The sequence below is a fragment of the Scyliorhinus canicula genome, chromosome 5 (genome assembly GCF_902713615.1).
Source record: "Scyliorhinus canicula chromosome 5, sScyCan1.1, whole genome shotgun sequence".
Taxonomy (NCBI): domain Eukaryota; kingdom Metazoa; phylum Chordata; class Chondrichthyes; order Carcharhiniformes; family Scyliorhinidae; genus Scyliorhinus; species Scyliorhinus canicula.
In genome coordinates this window covers 177540148-177563019 of record NC_052150.1, presented here as the reverse complement: position 1 = coordinate 177563019, position 22872 = coordinate 177540148, and the positions used below count along the sequence as shown (strand labels likewise).

Here is a 22872-nt window from a genome sequence, read left to right as displayed (position 1 = left end):
CCTAACTATTCTTCACATTTACAATAATGTACTCATCCACAAGTTATGACTTGCATAGGGAACGATGAACTTTACGCAGGATGGCTTACTGCCTAAATGCATTATAAAATGTCAATAACCCACACAGTACATTGGAATTTTAGCAATATTGGACCTTTTTAACTTCAGAGCCATAATACAGTCATAAATCTGAAGCAGTATTGAAATTTATGGTTTTATCATTTTTCTACAGTCCTCCTTTGCCATCCCAGCTAAGCACCTTTCACAGCGTTAAGGGCAGGTAGATGTGCTACACTCAAGCCTCCTCCCCTCCAGAGCTGTCCTTAGCCAGATACACAAACTGTACAACACCAGCCGAGAAATATATTTTCCTCTGATATTTTCCCTCAGGCCACAAATTGACCCATTCCCAACCAACTCAGGGCGATGTCCTGCATCTGCTTGGAACCTCCCCATATTTTGGTCAATTTAAATGAGCAACTCAACAGATTCATCACCTCGGGCGTGATCGAACAGCCACGCCATGGTGCAACGTGGCCAATAGAAGTTGGTAGTCCCCATTCGCAGGATCTACCCAGCTCGCAAGGCCTTGCAAGATCTAACACGATCTTGCAAGATGTTGCAATGTAAATCCCACCTATTGTGGACCGGATCATTTTTTGACAAACATGCATTTTCGAGCGAGACAGCTGGTCTCAATGTAATATGCAGTTTCCCGATGTACCCGATGTCTCCCACAGCTCCAGTGGGTGGGGGGGGGGGGGGGGGGGTGCCCTGTGCAGGTGGGTGCCCTGTGCATGTGTTGAGGGGTGCTGGGGGCCCAGAAACCCCCTCACAGTGAGTTGGGCCTTGGGGGCGGTCGGGGGAGTTTGGGGCTCCAGAATTCAAGACGCCATTGAGAAATGGCGTCCCGAACTCGCGCTACACTAAGGAGTTCCAGCGAGCGGAAAGCCTCAGTGCAGAAAATGAGGCTATGTGCAGCCTCAGCCATGTGTGTCCCACTGAGGTCCCCGATCTAATCAGAGTGCCGTTCAATAGCATTGTGTTTCTCGGGGCTGTGAATGCCCACAAACACACAGCTAAAGACGGTTGCTATGGGACTTTGTTCCCCTTGTGTATTGTTGCACCAATTCAAGGTCAATGGTTTTCAACAGAACACCACAATTTACAAAAATACTAGTAACTTTACCAAGAGCAAAGAATCAACATCCAATTCCTTTTATAAATAATTTATAATTAACATAAAATTGTACTTCTGCATGTTGACAATTGGCTTAAGGACTGTTCATTGGCTTTAAAATCAATTGGAAAATCACACTGACTTAATTCCCTGCGAGCTGCCTAAGAAAGAAGCAGACCTTTTATTATTCCTTCACCTTGCCAAAAATACAATTTTCATTTTGCTCCTTTGGCAGACAACTGTTCGCAACTATTAAATAACTACAGAGATGGTGAGCCTCATGAGATGAACACAAAACACCTCAGATACTAACTAATTATGCAGTTTGTCCAAATTCCAAGGGCCATGTGTCTTGTTATTCAAGAAGCCACAGCGTCTCATGAATTATTCAACCTGCGACTCTGTTAAATGTACTTATTGTACAAGAGTAAGATTCACACAGGGTTATTGAAGCAAACCCTTCCCCTCAGTATGTAACAAAAGAATTTGACAAATAATATAGAATTCCAACATTAATTGCCTTGAATTACAAGATCTAGCTTTGGTTGCAAAATGGGCAAAAACAGAATGGATTGATTTTTCTTCTGTGCATTATTTTAAAAGAAGACATTGAAATGAGTAAATATCAGCAAGTGCACTCAAGAACAATCCTGGACATTTCACCACTACTCAGAGGCTTTTTCTCACATACACAACAGGCCCACCTTTAACATCAAAGCCATACATAATCCTTCAACTCCATATCAAGAGAATACAATTTTTTCCTTGAGTGTTTCTTTTTGGTTATTGATAAGAACATAAGAGAATCCAGAGTGAGAAAGAGCCATTCACTCTCTCAAGCCTGCTCCACCCACATGTCTTCCACAACTCAGGCTTAAATATACTTTACCATGTGCGTTCTTTATCTTTGTGTAAGATGGAGCAATATGGATTTTAAAATTCATGATACCACATGTCTTTACAATGGTTGACTAGAACAGTGATGTGCTCTTGTGGCCAGTGCAAGGGCAGGCTAACACTCGAACCCATTCCTTCATCTCAGTTTTCAAATATATTGTTAATAAACAGTTTTTCTCATCGCAAAATTTTTCTCCTAAATTTTTATTCTGGTATTTTGCAGACTGAATAAACAAATATTTGTCATCCATGTTTATTAAGTGGCAATGTTAAGCATGAAATTAGAACTAATTTATTTGCACCATAGTTGGTCAATTTTTCCCCTCTCTGCCAGCTGGTGGCTATCAGGCACCAAGTTGCCCGAAGAAAAATAATGCAACTATTTTGATTTCCATCCTTTAAAATCACTGACAAATGGTAATCAATCCTTGATTCTAAAAAAAGGCTCTTAATTTTTCCAAAATCAGAAAGCAGAAGGAAATTGATTTTTCAGTCAGAAATCTGTCAGTCCTTATTTTTCCTTCACTGTTTTGTTCATTTTTAGACTTTTTTCAGTGATCATTCCTCAAACTGAATTTTTTTTCCCATTTCATTTTCCATTTATGCAATACAGCCACGTTGAAAAGCAACTCTGCGCATTTAGAATTCAAAATACTGCATCACGTCAGTGCATGTGCACCTCCATTTCAGGTGATTCACCCAGATAAACAATAGGTACATCCCAAGGTAAGTTATGCCTGTCGGTTTCAGTCCTCCTTCAGGCAATACTTGTGGCAGACAAAAGGAGGTGGACATTCACATCATCACCACAGGTTCACTTTGACTCCTTCACAGTTCACAGTCATGAGAAAGAAAGCTCAGCCTGGAAGTCATCTCGCTACATCCCAAGGTGGTAGATCTGATGCTAAATTCCATCAGAAGAACCACCAATGCTTTCCATATGATGCCAGTGTAATTTTCAACAGCAATGACATTATGACATTTATTATGCAGGGCCAACTCCAATTGTGCTTCTGCCATTGGAGGCAATGTGGAGTGTAAGCAGGGATATCAATATTTTCCAGGCCCTTGCAAAAACTGGAATGGACACAACTGGACACTGTATTCCACATGTGGCAATTCTTGTGCTTTATAGGCCATATCAATTCTTTAGACATCTAAGGCAAGACTGTCTTTATGCCTGCTTTTAAATACTTGAAATAGAGAGTAACAACACATATACGTTTGATGTATAAAAGCAAGACTGTAACAATAAAGCAAGTGATTTGTGTGACTTTCTTTTCACCCATCATCGTACATCTAAATCAGTTCACATAATGATGCAAATAATTCCTGTATGCAACCCGTCATAGGGAGGCCATTTCAAACTGTTTGGCTTTACCTTTGTACTGTTGAGTCTGCATTTGTGTGTTCCTCCAAACCATCCTTCAGTTGAACACTGGTCAATGTCCACGTTCTGTAGATTTATGTCAACCCTAACAACACCCCTGGAAGAAAAATAAAACTATTAGTATCCATAAATAGATGGGAAGTGTTAACCATTCAGAATGCATGCATTCAGTTACTTAAGTCAGAGAACAGGAATACATAGATAAAAGCAAAGAACGCAGGAACACAGGACAGAATAATTTTACAGCCACACCCACGGGTGGGACTTTGCTTCTCCGCGAAACTCAATGGACTTTTGAATGGCTCGCCACATTTTACGGTCCCGCCCGTGCCACATTGGGCCATAAAATTGTACCCTTCAGACTTGGGAGCAAGAGCAGGCCATTCTGCTCTTTGATCACCATTCAATAAGATCATGGCTGATCTGGTTGTCATTTCAATTCCACTCTCCTGTCTGCCCCCCATAACCACTGACTCTCGTGATTATCAAAATTCTGTCTAACTCAGCCTTGAATAAATTCAATGACTCAGCCTCCACTGCTTAGTGGGGAAGGGAATTCAACAGACGAATGACCCTCTGAGAGAAAACGGCTTATCCTCATCTCCATCTTAAAAGGGATGTTTCTGATTTTTAAACTGAATCACTTTGTTGTGGTCCTCACACGAGGATAGATCCTCCCATTAGCCACCCTTTAACTATTATCCTGCAGAGCAATGAAGCTGTAACGTGAAATGGTCAGAAGTGGGGTCATCGTTACAAATCCCCCAAACAACGAAGCCCACAAAAATAAAAGACAAAGGAGGTTTGGGGCCATTTTCAGAGTAACCTTTAGCAATTCCTTTAAGGACCATTTCTTAGGCAGCTCAACATAACCAAAAGTGGTAGGCATTGTGTTTGGCATACGCCCTAATTATTTTTCCATCAAAATTATATTTGGAGGTTCTATATACACCACAGAAGCTAATTTTCATGTTAAAATACATCTCCTGCCTGAAAGAGAAGGACGCTCTTGTTGTCCATTAAAGGCCTTCAGCAAAGTGCTGGTAGCAAGGCTCGAGCAGCCAGCATAAATGAGGCGCTATGGTACCTTGTAGCCACCTGGGGTGGCCACTGCCCAACACAAAATGGAAGATTGCAAGGAATGCAGGGAAAATGGACATGTTGGAAAGCAAGCAGCTTGCAAGGCGATTGTGTATTGGGATGACTGCAGAAACCGGTTTTGACTGCTGCAGAGGCCAGACAGCACTGTGAAAGAAAACCCGTTAACATATTAATGAGGCAATACCGAGCTAGTCCCAGATACAATGGACACAAGTTAAGCACAAATCGATACATTCTATGGAAGGCCTGACCCAGTGGCGCCAGAGAAGCCCAAAACAATAGGTCCCAAGAACCGCCCCAGCAACCAAGGAACTTCCCTATGATTGGGGGGGGGGGGGTTCAAACATATTGATTGGAAAGAGACCCAATCGATTCCAAGCAGGTAAGGGAGTCTGCCCAAAGGGGCGCGGACCCCCTGGGACCTATAAAAGAAAGGTCCCACACATAGTTCAGTCTCCTGTCTCTGGGCTCCTGTCTTCTACTCCAGCCGTCGAGCAGCAGCCACCAACAAGTAAGTGCCTAACGACGACCGCTACCAGAAATAGGCACTCCTGACACCCTTTGCAATTGATAACAATCCGAAGTCTGCAGACAAGGAGCAGAGCAAGAGGCCTTGTTCCCTGACACAGCAGTTCCTTCGAGATAAGTATTAGTTGTTTAGCGGTAGGAGTAAGTTTAATCCTTTAGCATGTGCATGGGTAGTTATTATAATTGTATTATAATAAACTCTAGTTGTTTGGACTTACTAATTGGTGTACGGTTTTATTGCTTTGAACTTCACCTCGAAGCTTGTGGCGATGTCTTAACGGCACCTGGCGACTCCAGAGCTTAGAACGAGAAACAGAGCCAAAGTGAGTGTTAAGCACACTCACCCAGAACGAGCAACAACCTGATGGCATTTTGCTGCTGCTACTGCACATGTCCCCAGGTGGCTGGAACTAAAATCGATCCCACTAAGCAGCACCAAGTCACTTAGCTATAAAGAAATTGTTTAGAAGCTGCAGGAACCTTCCTGCATATCAAAATGGCTATGTTACTGTCTCACCCTTTCCACCAAAGAATGTTAGACGATGTGGGGTGCTTAATGTAATTTTCTCTTCCAAACTTTCATTCTGTTGTGCAGCTTACCACTCATAAAAATAGATTATTTGTCTACAATTACATTTTATACAAATACAGTTTGTTGGTCATTCATTGCAACTACAATTTCAATCCAATTCAGCCCCTTAGGGGCATGCAGATCCTGCACTTGTCACATAGGACAAAGAACAAAGAACAATACAGCACAGGAACAGGCCCTTCGGCCCTCCAAGCCTGTACCGGCCATGATACCAACCTTTGCCAAAATCCTCAGCACATCAGTAATGCTACTCCCCCACCCCTTTTACATCCCCCTCTATCTCTCCTGAAGCATCTATATCCTCCAACGTTCAGCTGCCAATCCTGCCCTTCCTTTAACCACGTTTCTGTGATAGTCACAACATCATGGTAACATATTTTCCCTGCTTCATTGAGCTGTAAACAGATGATACTCAAGAAGCCAGTGAATACAAATTCATGAGTACGTGGGATCAAATAACTACCAAACACTGCAGGGATAGAGTGTTAAGCAGATTTCAAGTCCCCCTCTCTCACATGGGACAATTGTATAACAGATGCTTACTACCTGAGACATTAACTCAACAGTCTGTGTACCACCAGCAGGGGTTTCAACTGGGGATTTTTTTTTAAACTTAGAGTACCAAATTAATGTTTTCCAATTAAGGGGCACTTTAGTGTGGCCAATCTACCTACCCTGTGCATCTTTGTGTTGTGGGGGCGAAACCCATGTAAACACGGGGAGAATGTGCAAACTCCACACGGACAGTGCCCCAGAGTCGGGATCGAACCTGGTACCTCGGCGCCGTGAGACAGCTGTGCTAACCACTGCGCCACCGTGCTGCCCCTCAACTGGGGATTTTAAACGAATCATGCATCAGTAATAAATCAGTCATGGTTACTTACGATATTCAACTTTTAAATATTCAATATATGTTCAATAAATCCTAATTACTACACATTGGGCACCATCCAACAGCGACGAGGCAGTTGAATCTCAGAGGATTTGCGACGTTCTAAACGCCTCGTGAGATCACACAAAAGTGGACCAGGCATAAAGGCACCTGGAGGGTTCACCCAGGCTATCGGAAGCCCCTGGGTGGTCAGGTTCTGGCACTCTCTATGCCCCCCAGGCACCTTGGCATGTCTAGCCTGGCACCGTCACCCTGGTAATGCCACCTGGGCACCCTGGCAGTGCCAGGCTGACAGGGGTACTGCCAGGGTGCCAGACTGGCAGTTCCAAGTTGCCTGGGTGCCAGGTTGCCTGTGCCAGGAATCTGGCCTGGGGATGCCCTGCCTTTAAGAGGAGGGCAAAGGGAGGTCTCAAGGACCCCAAAAGTTGGGATATTGGGGGATCCGGAGAACATGGTGGGGAGTCCGATTGGGGTAGAGAGATTGGGTCATCATTTAAAATGGCGACCCAATCTCTTCCTGTACTGACGAGCTGAGCTGAGCTCATCAGTGTGTGAAGTGATGTAAGTGCAGCCTCGGTGGGGCATTCCTTGCCGAAGCGAAAAAAACTGGGGCCGGGATTCTCCCCTACCCGGCGGGGCAGGGGGACCCGGCGTGTCAGAGTGGCGTGAACCACTCCAGCGTCAGGCCGCCCCAAAGGAATTCTCCGCACCTTTAGGGGCTACGCCCGAGCCGGAGTGTTTTCCATTCCGCCGGATGGCGTGAACGGCCTTTCGCGCCCCGCCAGCCGGGGCCGAAAGGACTTAGCTGGCCAGCGTAAGTCCGCGCGTGCGCCGGAGCGTCAGCAGCTTCTGACGTCATACCAGCGCATGCGCAGGGGAGGGGGTCTCTTCCGCCCCCGTCATGGTGAAGGCCATGGCGGGGGCGGAAGAAAAAGAGTGCCCCCACGGCACAGGCCCGCCCGCCGATTGGTGGGCCCCGATCGCGGGCCAGGCCACCATGGGGGAACCCCCCGGGTCAGATCGCCCCGCACTACCCCCAGGACCCCAGAGCCCTCCTGCGCTGCCGGTACCAGAGGTGGTTTAAACCATGCCGGCAGGAAAGGCCTGTCAGAGGCGGGACTTCGACACATCGCGGGCCGGAGAATTGCCGCGGGGGGGCCGCTAACTGGCGCGGCGCAATTCCCGCCCCCGCCGAACCTCGGGGGGGCGGAGAAATCGGGACACGGCGGGGGCGGGATTGACGCCGGCCCCGGGAGATTCTCTGACCCCCTCGAGGGGGTCGGAGAATTACGCCCCAGAATCCTGTTTGATAGCGGGGTCATTTTCAGTGGTAAAGGTGCAGGTAAACACCCCACTATACATACCTAAAACCGGTCTCTGTGCTTTGGGTTTAAATCGCACCCACTGTGATTAGTTGCATTTCTCACAAATGCAGTACTCTATTATTGACTCCATATGATATTCTGATGGTCCATGGAGAGAGTCTTCTCATAATTGACTAGAAAAATAACTTGGTGACCTGGTCCCCAACTCACAAATCCAATAAACCTTCAGGCCCTAAGTCATAAAATTGATGTATCATCCAGTCCTGCATTGCACAGCATGTCCAAATGGAAGTACTGTTCCATACCGATAAAAAAAACAGCCAAAAGAATTTACAACTGTGTTTGTAATAAGAACAATAATATATCGATCACAGGAGGCTTACTAAAGTAATCCTATTGTGGTGTTCAGATGACAGCCGTGGTTAATGTTTCCTCCTCTCATGCGTGACATATAGCTTCATGTTCAATGTCACCATGAGCTCATTCACCCACCTGATGTAAGCTCTATGTAGCTAGGCATGTCGACTGACTTTGAAAATATAAAACAAAATTCAAAATCCACATGTACCACACATTAACAATTAGAAACAATGCAACTAAGACTACTTTAATCTCCAGATTCTGATAAGGATGCTGAGCTGTTCTTTGCTGTTATGATTTATAAGAACAGTTATTGGTCTGAACTACAGCTTTGTCACTCACTGCTGCCTATTATATTCTCTCGTATATTTTCTGTGTCTTTGCCAAGAGGTCATAAATACAGACAATTCTTCTTTATGAAGGCAACTATCTGGCAAAATTCTGACTGTTCTCTGAGGTGAAGATCATGTCAATGTTTTTTGTATTGTATTATATGTTTATTGTAGTTCAACAAAATATATCTTCAAAATGAAACCTTCTCTAAAACAGGAAGTGGCTCCTTCTTTATCCACAAAATGGCAGATTTATTTTAGTAATCATTCCTTTCTTTATTCATCATTGGCAAAGGTTCACTGGGAGATCCACATACCAAATGCACCATCATAACTATACTGACACAGGATGTCACAATAGGTCATAATCACACAATGCTCTCTGCTAACGCAAGCCACCCGGCAAACAACACTCTTCCATTCTTCTCAAACACAGTCCCCTATCTCAGCTTTTGCTTTCTGTAATTTGTCAGGGTAAATATTTTGGCCACTCTTCTTTTGGTTACGTCAGAATGATCACTTTGTAATAGTTTCAATTCAATTGCAGTTTTTGTCACGAACAACTCAGCTTTTTATGAATTAGTTCTGCCTTCAAATTAGGCACCATTCCTGCTTTATCCTGTACAGGCAGACAGGAATGCATACATATGAAAAATGTTCTAAATACTAAATGTTTTAATTCTATAATACTGTAAAAACTACATGCAATGGCAAATAGACTATTTTGTATTACTCACTGTTAGTTTTGCACTAAGTTAATTACAAAAAGTACCTCAGTTTAAATTGGGCATGTTGGTATTTCCAGTTTGTCCACTACCTGAGGTAAACATCGGAGTGAGTGGTGCTTTGCAAACAATAATGTGACATTCAAAATTTCACCCAAATCACCAGCGCACAAAGTAAATCAATGTGTATGTGAGTTCATATTTGTTTGGGGAAATGTTTTTTTTAAGTTTGCACAGTAAGAAATAAAGCACATTTCAAATCTTTGGAAATTCAGCTGTCACTTTATTTAATGACTAGCCTTCAAAGCATTTACTTAATCTACCATTCACTGAATCACCACTGAGGCTGTCTGAACCAACTTCAGAATGATAATTCCATATTTCTGTCAAACAAGTTTATATGTTCAGAGATAAACACAGTGTCATTCAATCCTCTCCAGAAAACTATAATCAGAGTCACAAAGCAAACTTGTTTCTGAACTGTGAAAAACTGCAATTCATCAAAGTATGTTTTCATTAGATATCAATGGGCCCAATCTTGTTGAAGTGGGACATTATGCAGAGTGCACTGTTGGACCATTTCCTCCACCTTTCTGTTTGAAATATTTTGTGCTGCAACTTGCTGGAAGTGCGAGCTGATAACAGCGTGGCGACAATATCAGGACATCTGCGATCTTAGTGTGCGATGGCACTAACCATCAATTTCCTTCACCAAGGGATTAAGTAAAAAAACAGGAGCGATGGAGAAGGGGGACAAATACAGTCAAATCAGGTAGAGCAAAGGAAATAAAAGGAGGGGAATAAAGATTGTATTAAGAGAGTGAAAAAGGAGATGGAGAGGAAAAGCAAAAAAAAAGCTTTAAAATGTTTTAAATCCTGAAGAAAAATTTGCAGGAATGGAGCTCAACAGTTTAAATTGTTCTGTTTCTGGGATAGATAGATTGATTGGCAATGCATAATGTAATAATAGCATTTTATTCAAGACACACATTTTGCAGCCCAAAGGCTGAATTGCATATGACTTACATTGAAAAGTTGATATGTAGATTAGACAATCAAGTTAAACACATGTAACAATGATGTAGCAACAAAAATAGATGAACAATTTCAGCAGGTAACAGGAATGTGGCGGACAGGATATTAACGGAAGGGGAGTGTTGAATTAAAATGACAAACCAATACATCATTCCTAGATTACAGGCATTGACGTGAAGTTAAATTTTATAATTTTAGTACTTCATTGAGGGCCCTAGACATGTAAGGAACATGGCAACAGCAATATCTTTTCCTCCTGCATCTGGCAGAGTTGATTTAAAATTTTTTTTTATCCAATTAAGGGGCAATTAAGTGTGGCCAATATACCGACACTGCACATCATTGTGAGGGTGAGACCCACGCAGACATGGGAAGAATGTTGAATTTAATTAAACATCTAGCATTGAACATGTTAGAAGCATACTAACACACAAAGAAGGGACAGAGATATCTCAATAGCTTACTCTAGTAAACAGGGAGGGGCATTCTGGTAACAGAGAGAGGGGTAGGTATAGGAAGGGGGGGAGGTTACTGACAGTAAGCAGGATAGGAAAAATATGGCTTCCAAGAGAAAGCATTGCAAATTTCACAATGATTGGCTTGTGAAGAGGGCAAAAGGAAAAGAGAAGACAAGTTAGACAGAGAGGGATATATAAAATCTACTTTGCATTCCTTTGTGGCCATCTGATGGACACATCTAACAGTTTTGAACCACATCTATGCTTTTAACATGGCTCAATGGGCACTTGTACGATTGCACATATTGCCTCTGGAGTTCCCAATTCCATTTCTGGTTGGCAGAAAGGAAATCAAGAGTACGAATTAACAGGTCTTTTTCAAATTGGCAGACAGTGACTAGTGGGGTATCACAGAGATCAGTGCTGGGACCCCAGCGATATACAATATATAATTAAGGATTGAGATGAAGGAACAAAATGTAATATTTGCAACTTTGCAGATGGCACAAAGTTGGTGGGTGATTGAGCTGTGAGGAGAATGCAGAGATTCTTCTGTGTGATTTGGACAAGATAAGTGAGTGGGCAAATGTATGGCAGATGCAGTTTAATTTGAGGAACAGGAAGGCAGACTATTATCTGATTGGCCACAAATTAGGAGAGGGAATTTGAAGGTAAGCATGCAGGAACAGATGGTAAAGAAGGGAAAAGGTATGCTGGCCTTCAGTGCAAGAGAATTCGAGCACAGAAGCAGGGATGTCTTGCTGCAATTTTACAGGGCCTTGGTGAGGCCACACCTGGAATATTGTGTGCAGTTTTTCTCTCCTTATCTGAGGAAGAAAGGACTTGCTCTAAAGGGACTACAGCGAAAGTTTACCAGACTGATTCCTGGGATGGCAGGATGGACATGAGGAGAGATTGAGTCAGTTAGCATTGTATTGGCTGGAGTTCAGAAAAATGGGGAGGGGATGTCATAGAAGTCTATAAAATTCTAACAGGTCTAGATAGGGTGGATACAAGAAGGGTATTCCCATTGGTGGGGATATCTAGAAGGGGGCTGCAGTCTGAGGATACGAGGTAGACTATTTTGGACAAAACATTGGGGGGCGATTCTCCGAGCCTCACGCCGGGCCAGAGAATTGGTACAACTGCGCCATGATGCCCCGACGCCGGCGCACAATTCTCCGAGGTGCGGAGAATCGCCGCCATTTGCGCCGGCACGTTTGGGGACGGCGCCGGCTGCAGGCCGCTGGATTCAGCGGGGCCGCCGATTCTCCGGCCCCGATGGGCCGAGCGGCCATGCTGATACGACAGAGACCCGCCGCCGCCGTTCACCCCTGGTCACTGCCAGCAGGAACTCTGCGGGAATGGTCGGGGGGGGCGGCCAGTGGGGGGTGGAGGGCGGCTCCTTCACCGGGGGGCCTCCGATGGGGTCTGGCCCACGATCGGGGCCCACCGATCGGCAGGCCGGCCTCTCCACCCCCCCCCCCCCCCCACCCCCCACCCCCGGGCCTATTTCCTGGTGCGGCCAGCCCTTGAACACCGACTCCATGTTGAGTCAGGGCCGGCGCGCAGAAGTCCCCCGCGCATGCGTGGGTTGGCGCGGCGCCCATTTGGTGCTGCGTAAGGAGGCTGGCGCGGCGTGAACTGCTCCAGGGCCATGCTGGCCAACTCTGGGGGCCAGAATCGGTCGTACCAGGGCACGGTTTGCACCGTCGTGAAACACGACGCCGTTCACGACAGCGCGAACACTTGGGCTCCATATTGGAGAATCGCCCCCTGTATGTTTTCAAGAAGCAGTTAGATATAGCACCTTCGGATGAAGGGGATCAAAGGATATAGGGGGGGGGGGGGGGAAGAGGTGGGATTAGGCTATTGAGTTGGATGGTCAGCCATGATCATATTGAATAGCGGAGCAGACTTGAAGGGCCAAATTGTCTCCTCCTGCTCCTATTTTCTATTTATCTATGTTTCTATGGCATGTTATTCCTTCCATGCCTTCCAGGGTCTGAGACATCATTCTTTAAAATATCACAGGTGCAGAATCAATTCTGAATGGTAACCTGTTAAAACACCAAGGACTAAATGGCGTGATAAAAATAGTTAGCAATCTGGATACTTTGTCGAGAGGCAATTGAAAAAAGCCGCCATTAGTATCAATTATGTGAAAAAGGTGCTTATTTACTAATTTGACAAGACTTTCATCCACTCTCGCCATCGGATGGACCTCATGCTCTACTGACTTGTTTGGCTGAGTCAGGTCCACATGGACTCTAATTGAACCATTCGACTTTGGTACTGTAACCATGCTAGAGCATCACTTAGTCGGTATGGTTACTGAGGAAATGATCACTTGTTGTAACATATGCTCAATCTCACGCTTGACTTTGTCTAAGAGTGGGTGAGGGACCTTCCTTGCTGCAAAGAGACATGTAGACCTAATATCTGCCCTTAGGGTTATATGATATTATGTTTTCAGCTTTCCTGAGCCTGAAAATAGAGATGGCAATTCATTCCCGAATACCTGACTGGACTGCTTTTCAGCAATTTCATCAACTTTGTAAATGAGCCTCAGCTCCAAACCTGTTCTTCTGCTTGATAATGATGGCTCTTGGTTCTTTTTCATATCCAGGAGTTCCACAATCCCTTTATCCTGATATTCTAATCTTGCCAAATGTTGACCTATTACTTTAAGTGTTGTCCCTCATGGACTTTGCAAATAGACAGAGGATGGCTATAATGTGATGTTGAAAGCCATTTCACTCCACCAGACAATACGGAAACACCTGCACCAGCATTTAGCTTGAATTCTGTGCAGTGACCATAAACTTCTAATTTCACGTACCAATAATTATTTTTTATTTTGTTAACCTCTCTGAACGACTTTATTTGTTTTTTCTGTGGATCTTCCACTTCTTGGATTTGGCTAGTTTTTGTTGTTATCTCTTTCTTCCTAAGAGCTATTGAAACTTTGGATCTGCAAACTACTTCAAAGTGTCCAAACTTCTTAGAGAACTTATTTCCCCCTGCCACACTGCCAGACCGAGAATATCTTAAGATGGCGGTCGGTTCTCTTTTTCCTGGATTTGTAGAATTTTTCTTCATTACGCTTTCTCTTTTCTGAATTTTCTCCGAGTGACACTGCTTTCCCCATCAACAGCTATTTTGTTTTGCTTCCTAAGGTTGGTCTGTCGTACCATATTTTCTGCCTTTGTGAGAGATTGATCTTCCCTCATTTGCAAGAGATCGGGTATGATTTCATCAAAGACTCCAACCATTATATGATTGCATAATAATTGGTCTCTGAGGATCCCATAGTCGCAATTCGCTGTGGGTCTGTACTGGTCATTTATAAATGAGTCCATAGATTCACCCAGTTTATGCCTCCTCCTCTTAAATTTTGCTTGCTCAATCAGCAAGCTTTTTAAACTCTGGAATATGAACCAAATGCTTGACGATTGCCTCATATGAGCTCAGAGCCTTATCGATGCCCTATCTTGAAGTAACATAATCTGCAATGGCACATATTACGCAGCGCAAAGTACTGACTTGATCCTCCTGTCCCTTCTTATGCAAACTTGAAATAGTTCTATATCTGAAGAACCTCTTCCTCCAATTGTCCCAGTGTTGAGCCTGTCGTGAGCCTTCTGTACTTTGGAACAGTGCTGGGAGTGACAATGTGAACTCCATGCTTTCCCTAAGCTCCATATCTGTTGTTGCTTCAGTAGCTTGCACGGTGGCACAGCGGCACAGTGGTTAGCACAGCTGCCTCACAGCTTCCTCCTACAGTCTGAAGATCTACACGTTCACAGAATCATAGAATTTACAGTGCAAAAGGAGGCCATTCGGCCCATTGAGTCACCACCGGCCCTTGGAATGAACACCCTACCTAAGCCCATACCTCCACCCTATCCCCGTAACCCAGTAACCCCACCTAACCATTTTGGACACTATGAGCAATTTAGCATAGCCAATCCACCTAACCTGCACATCTTTGGACTGTGGGAGGAAACCGGAGCACCCGGACAAAACCCACACAAACACGGGGAGAACGTGGAGACTCCACAGAGACATTGATCCAAGCTGGGAATTGAACCTGGGACCCTGGAGCTGTGAAGTAACTGTGCTAACGACTGTGCTACATGGTGCCCTGCAGATGGATTCGCCATGTTAAATTTCTCCTTAGTGTCCAAAAAGTTTCGGTAGGATAACTGGATTACTGGATAGGGTGGGGGCATGGGCTCAAGCAGGGTGCTCTTTCCAAGGGTCGGTGCAGACGCGATGGGACGAATAGCTTCCTTCTGCACTGGAGGGATTCTAGGATTTGGCTGTTTGACTGTGATCTGTATTCACTGCTGCCTGGACTCAGCTTCTGCTGCACCATTAAAGCTTCATTTCCCGGTGAGTTAGCAATCTTTTTTCCTGTCCTTTTCCAAAGATTCAGAAGTCTCTCAGTTCTGCAGTCTTCTCTTGGAGTTTTTATGGGTCTTTATGTTCTCTCTGCTGCCAGAATGTTTTGGATGATACATCTAAACAGTGGACAAAAACCACCAGCTGCCACTATGTTTCGTTTTGATGGGATTTCATAGAATTTACAGTGCAGAATGAGGTCATTCTGCCCGTCAACTCTGCACCGGCCCTTGGAATACGCAACCTACTTAAACCGCACATCTCCACCCTATCCCCATAACCCAGTAACCTAACCTAACCTTTTGGGCACTAAGGGACAATTTAGCATGGCCATTCCAACTCACCTACGCATCGTTCAACTATGGGATGAAATCGAAGCACCCGGAGGAAACCCACGCAGACGCGGGGAGAAAGTGCAAACTCCACAAACAGTCACCCGAGGCCGGAATTGAAGCTGGGTCCCTGGAGCTGTGTGGCAGCAGTGCTAACCTATGTGCCACCAATCCCTTTAAGGTGGGCCTTTTACCCGTAGAATGTTGCTGTAAGCTGTCATCTATGAAAACCATTCTTGTTTATTCACCGATCTATGGTTATATCAGTACTCTCCACCAAACAATGGAGCTTAGTCTCTTAGTCATGTGACATTGTGTCATAGTTACATCAGTGATTATATCAGTATTGGCTGCTCCTAATGTTAACTCTACCTCTTGGGCTACCTACAGCCGCATCGTCTTTGTGGCAGGAGAGGGTTTCTTCCTCTTTCCAGCTTTCCCCATCCCAGGGGTCTGAAGACTCGCACAGCCAGACATAGGAACAGCTTCTTCCCCACAGCTACAAGACTCTCAGTGACTCCCCCTCGGACTGATCTGTTCCCTGTACGAACACTATTCACGACACCTTATGCTGCTCTTGCTCATGTATTTGCTTTGTTTGGCCCCTTGTTCCGCACTGTAACCAATCACTGTTCTGTCAATGTACCATTTGTCAATGTTCCCTGTTGATTATTCTTGTGTCTACTATGTACGTACTGGGTATGTTCCTCGGCCGCAGAAAAATACTTTTCACTGTATTTTGGTACAGGTGGCAATAAATCAAATCCAATCAAATCAGTACGACATGAAGAGAAGTATCATTAAAGCAGAATTAACAATCAAGTATCGTGACTCCATATTCTGTGATTATTGTCTGTTTGAGATCTCCAGCAGTTACCAATTCCATCTTGGGTTAACCCTTTAAATATTCCCATTGAGGTCACGTTCAGTGTGTCTACACAATACCTCTGTGCACACACAAGGATAGGTGAAATAATAATGAAGTGACAACAATAAAATTCCACAGGCGGACATGCTGAAATTCCTTTGGAGTGTCCCAGACAACATCAGCCCCAAAGTTAACACCGGGAAACTTCTAGGCCGAGATTCTCCGAGCCCGCGCAAGTCGGGGGACACTGAAATAGGCCCCCGCAGCAATCCTCTGCGGGCGACTGGTCGAACTCCCGCCAGTGTGGTTTACATCTGGTACCACCCAGTGGGAACTGGGACCCGCGGCCGTGGTCCTGGTGGGTGCCGGGGGGAATCTAACTCCGGGGGGGCCTCAGCGGTGGCCAAGCCCGCGATCGGGGGCCACCGATCAGCGGGCCATTGCGGTCTGGGGGGACCTACCTTTGTCCGCACGGGCCCACTGTGTGGCTCTGCCATGTTGGCAGTGCCCGTGCCGAGGCAGGCTGCTGCGCGCATGCGCGGACCTGCTTGCGTCCACCGCATGGTCTGGACAGCAGGGTCCCGCCGGCAGCCAGAGCTGCGGGACGCACACCAGGGCTCTGCTAGCCCACTGGAAAACGGAGAATCACCTCGGACTTTCGAGGAAAAAGTCCGGAGTGATTCTCACCTGTTTTCTGGTGTGCGTGGGGACTTAGTCCCCAAAAGGAAAAATCCCGGCCCTAGCATTTCCCGCTCGCTACCACACTCAGAACAAATTTGGTTAGATCGCGCTCATAGAATCTCTACAGTGCAGAAGGAAGCCATTCGGCCCATTGAGCCTGCACCGACCCACTGGAAGAGCACCCTACCTAGGCCCACTCCCCCACCTATCCCTGTAACCTTGTAACCACACCTAAACTGCACATCTTTGGACCGTGGGAGGAAACTGTAGCACCCGGAGGAAACCCACTTGGACTTGCAAACTCCACACAGACAGTCACCCAAGGCCGGAATTGAATCCGGGTCCCTGGCATTGTGAGGCAGCAGTGCTAACTGTGCCAACATGTCACCCTGAAATTATTTTTACAAAAATAAATTTAAAGTACCCAATTTGTTTTTTCCAATTAAGTGGCAATTTAGTGTGCCCAATCCACCTACTCTGCACATCTTTGGGTTGTTAGGGTGAGACCCACGCAAACAAGGGGAGAATGTGCTGCCGCCCTCAAGTTAGTCTGCAGGGTACAAAGATGTTTGTATGTTATTATACTGTTGTGTATAATTCCAGGATTTAAGGGTTGTTAATAATTGTGTTTCAGGTAAAACTGGAATAATCCTGTGTGTGAGATTTAGATTTTGAGTTCTATGTATGACCTCCGCCAATGGGCCCAGTGTTCGGTGCGATGGATAGGCAGCAGCTGGAGCCGGCCCCGTTATGGGTATACACTATCTGGGGGGGACAACGGTAGCTGGGCCAACTCACGGGCGAATTCACGGGCATATTCACGGGCATCATCGGAAACCGATCGACGCCCGGCATAGTTCCCAATTTCAGCTTCACCCGCTATCTAACTGGTTCACTCATTTCAGAGCAGGCTAGACAATGACAGGTGAAGAGTACAGAACCACATCAGGAAATGATAAGCACTGAGGCTTATCATTTCACAAGTGAATGAATTATGACCCTCTCTGCCCTTTACACTAATACTATCCCAGTCTATATTTGGATAATCTCCATTATAATACACTTATAATTTTTGCAATTCTCTGTGTTTTCCTTGCAACTTTGTTCCTCTACAGTCCTCTTACTAGTTGGTGGCCTATATACTAGACCAAGCAATGTAATTGCACATTTTTTTTGTTCCTTGGCCCGAGACAAATGGATTCTTAACTTTCCTGAACACCTTGTATCCAGGAATATTTAACTCCCAGTCCTGCACTTCTTTGAACCAGGTTTCTGTTATACCACAACATAATATTTCCACATGGCAATCTATGCCTGCAACTCACCTGTCTTATTTCCACATTCCGTCCATCCACACGGTCAGTAACTCTGATTTATACTCTTACTTTCTTTACTCTAACCCCACCTATTAACTTGCTGTTCTATTTTTGCGTTATCTATCTTCCCAAATTTTGTGCACCGTGGTATTCCAATCTGATATCTCCTGGTTCCCACACCCCTATCAAGTTAGTTAATTTCCTTTCCTCTTTATTTGCTTTGTGTACATATTTTAGCATGGAATTAAGTATTCAAACCATGCCACCAGTTTGGGTGCTGCATGTCTTCTTAAGACTTCTTCAACCTGATTGGTTAAGGCAAGCACGGTAGCATGGTGGTTAGCATAAATGCTTCACGGCGCCGGGGTCCCAGGTTCGATTCCCGGCTGGGTCGCTGTCTGTGCGGAGTCTGCACGTCCTCCCCGTGTGTGCGTGGGTTTCCTCCGGGTGCTCCGGTTTCCTCCCACGGTCCGGGGATGTGCGGGTTGGGTGGATTGGCCATGCTAATTGCCCGTAGTGTCCTGTAAGGTTAGGGGGTTGCTGGGTTACGGGTATAGGGTGGATATGTGGGTTTGAGTAGGGTGATCATTGCTCGGCACAACATCGAGGGCCGAAGGGCCTGTTCTGTGCTGTACTGTTCTATGTTCTATGTTCTCTATGACACCGTGGTTAGCATTGCTGCCTACGGCGCTGGGGACCCGGGTTCAAATCCCGTCACTGTGCATGTGGAGTTTGCACATTTTCCCCGTGTCTGCGTGGGTTTCACCCCCACAACCCAAAAGATGTGCAGGATGGTTGGTTTGGTCATGCTAAAGTGCCCTTTAATTGGAAAAAATAATTGGGTACTCTTAAATTTATTTTTAAAAAACAAAAAATAAGAATCAGATCAGATCACTAACTCATTTGAACATTTAAATTTTCCAAAAGTCAGAATAAGTTACCACGATTCTGGAACAGTTTCCACTGGAAGAGAGGAAATGAACAGGAAATTTAATGGAGATCTTTATCCTCATAAAGATTTTGATAAATTCAATAAAGGAAGATTATCTGAGGAGTGTCAGTGGCAAAGGAGTTTTTTTTAACTTTGGACATTAGTTGACATTGAATTATCTTTGTGGTGGCCCAAGGCAATACCAGGTTGACGTCAGTAAGGAAGAACAAAGTTTTTATTGACAACTAACGAGGGTAACTTATATATATGCACAGAGTCTCTATGCAGGTGTGAACACTCTGGCTCCTGGATTCACTCTGACCAGGCCTTGCTCCCCAGGCCCTGAATTTTTTTCTCATTGGTTGGGGTTCGCACACTTCCACACGATAGGCCCCCAAACCACTCACATGGACTTCAAGGGCAAGCCCCTTAATGGGGCCACACTACCAAGTCCCTCCTCAACATATTTACAAATAAGCTATATTCAATAAATATGTGCAATCTAAATAAGGCTGAGGAAACAAAGGGAATAGAGTCTGAAACTGTCCATCACAACATTAACCTATAAGGGGTCAGCCTGGGTCTCATAGACTGGGTCAGTTCCCCAACTGGCTCCTCCAACTCAGAAGTAACAATTTTGTCATCCTTGGCTGAATGTCTCTGAGAGTCAACCAACCCTGTAGGGCTACTACCTTCTGTGGCTTGTTCCAGGATTGTTGATGAAGCCTCCTCAAGACTCCTGGATCCACTCTGTTCTGGCACCACCAAGGAGCATTGGTGCTGCCTGTCAGCTCCAATTGTTCCGTGATTGGGGTTGTGATTCCCCAGCTTCTCACATGGTTTATGTGTTTCTGTACTGTTCTGCCATTCAAACCCACCATGTATGGGACTTGGCCTGATCTGAGCACAATTCAGCCTGGTAGCCATAGTGGGCCTGAGGCAATGTTTCTGACGAGTAACTGGTGTCCACTTGGAATGATCTGTCCTCTTTTCGTGAAATGTGCTGTTTCTTCTGGGAGGCTTTCGTGCCTCCACCCTCCCTGCCAAATTTGGCAAAATTAAGTCCAACTGGAGCTGGAGATGATGGCCCATAAGTAATTCTGCTGGTGTGAAACCCATATTGACATGGCAGAGGTAGTATTGTAAGACAAAAGAAAGTTGGCCAACCCAAGACGTAGTGGTATGCAGGTCTGCTTCTTCAAAGCTGCCTTGAAAGCCTGCACAGCTCTCTCCGCTAATCCGTTTGGGAAGGGTGTGAGGGGGCTGTTCATATGGTGAATCATTCTGACAAAGTGCTGAAAGGACTCGCCAGTGAAAGGTGTCCCGTTGTCAGACACTATTGCTTCAGGGAGGCCATAGGTAACAAACACTCACCACAAGCCCTGTAATGTGGCCGTGAAGGTCATTCGTTTCTACCTCTTGAGCCTCCAACAATATTGAATGGGCATTAACGAAATGAGGAACATCTTGCCCAGGAAAAGACTAGCAAAGTCCACATGTACCCTCGTCCATTGGCGACCAGCCCACTCCCAGGATGGAGATTGGCTGCATCAGCTCCTGCTTTGTCTGGAAAGGATCACACTGACACACCATGTGTTCAATGTTCTTATTTATGCCAAGCCACCAAATGTGGCTCCGAGCGAGCATTTTCATTTTTGTCTGGCCCGGATGAGCACTATGCAATTCTTGGGCTGGGATCCCCAGAGTATAATTCCATCCTCGCAACTGAGTAGATCCTTACGAATAAGGTAAGGTCTTATTTGGTCAGATTTTTCATGGTGCCACCTGATTAAGATTATACAGACTGGGTCATGTTGTGTCCAATTCTTTCTGTGACCAGATGAAATTGGACGGGTATCCAAAAGTTTCAATGCAAAGAGGGTTTTCTGAGATACTGGTGGGCATGCTGGGCTCTTTGGAATTGGGAGCTGACTCAATGCATCAGCATTCGAAATTTGTGCACCTGGCCTATGCTGAAAGATGCAGTCATAGGCTGCCAGCAACAAAGCAGAGGTGATTGGCGAAATTGGCTTATCTTCCCGAAGGTGCCTCAAAAGGGGCTTGTGGTCCATTATTATTGCAAAATGTGGTCCAAAAATATGCTGGTGAATTTCTTGATGCCATTGCTTACGGCGAGGCCTTCCTTCTCAATTTGTGCGTATTTACACTCAGCATCAGAAAGCATCCGAGAGGCGAAGGCAATTGGCCTCGCTAAGACAATCTCCATTTCATAGGACAGGACTGCCCCTATGCCATATGGCGAAGCAACGTAGGTCATAATGATAGGTTTTCGCAGAATCACACAGAGCAGAAAAGGCCCTTCATCGAGTCTGACAAGTGAAAAACACATGATCTACCTACCAAATCCCATTTACCAGCACCTGGCCCAAAGCCTTGAATGTTATGAGGTACAAAGTGCTCATCCAGATACCTTTGAAAGGATGTGAGGCATCCCGCCTCGACCACCCTCCCAGGCAGTGCATTCCAGACCGTCGCCACCCTTTGGGTAAAACCGTTTTTCCTCACACCCCTTCTAAACCTCCTGCCCCTCATCTTGAACTTGTGTCCCCTCATAACTGACCCTTCAACTAAGGGAAAAAGCTGCTCCCTGTCCATCCTGTCCATGACCCTGATAATCTTGTACACTTCAATCAGGTCGCCCCTCAGTCTTCTCTGCTCCAACGAATACAATTCAAGCTTAGCCACCCTCTCTTCATAAATTAAATGTTCCATCCCAGGCAACATTCTGGTGAATATCCTCTGTACCTCCTCCAGTGCAATCACATTCTTCCTATAATGTGGCGATCAGAATTACACACAGCACTCCAGCTGTTCCCTCAACAAAGTTCTGTGTAACTTCAACATGACCTTCCTGCTTTTGTAATTAATCTGTGCCTCGATTAATAAAGGCAAGTATTCCATATGCCCTTTTCATCAAGGTATTAACCTGCCCTTCTACCTTCAGAGATCTATGGAGAAACACGTCAAGGTCCCTTTCTTCCTTGGAACTTCCAAGTGTCATTGAATACTTCCTTATCAAATTACTCCTCCCAAATTGTATCATCTCACATTTTTCAGGGTTAAATTCCATCTGTCATTTAACTGCCCATTTGACCATCTCATCTATATCTTCCTGTAACCCAAGACAGTCAACCCACTGTTAACCACCAGCCTAATCTTTGTGTCATCCGCAAACTTACTGATCCTACAACCCATATGGTCATCTATGTCATTTATATAAATGATGAATAATAGAGGACCAAGAAAAGGAATCCCTATGGTGTGCTACTGGACACTGGCTTCCAGTCACTAAAGCAGCCATCTGTCAACCTTCTGTCTTAAACCAATAGGCTTGATGGCAGTAAGACCTGCTTAATGTGGTGGATGGCCTGCTCCCGTGGTTCCTTCCAATACTAACACTGGTGTTTTCTAAAGAGCACGTGTAGTGGCACCAGTTTCATTGCTGAGTTGGGAATAAAATGGCCATAATAGTTTACCATCTCTAAGATGGACTTCTGTCAC

General features: G+C 45.3%; 1 protein-coding gene across 1 annotated transcript in view; it reads right to left on the bottom strand.

Annotated features, from left to right (window-relative positions):
• Positions 1–22872, bottom strand: part of gpr158a (G protein-coupled receptor 158a) — an 827720-nt gene that overhangs the window by 674556 nt on the left and 130292 nt on the right. Inside the window, exon 2 of the mRNA XM_038798141.1 lies at positions 3459–3564. Coding sequence (XP_038654069.1) covers positions 3459–3564 — 106 coding nt within the window. The remainder of the gene's footprint in view (positions 1–3458; positions 3565–22872) is intronic.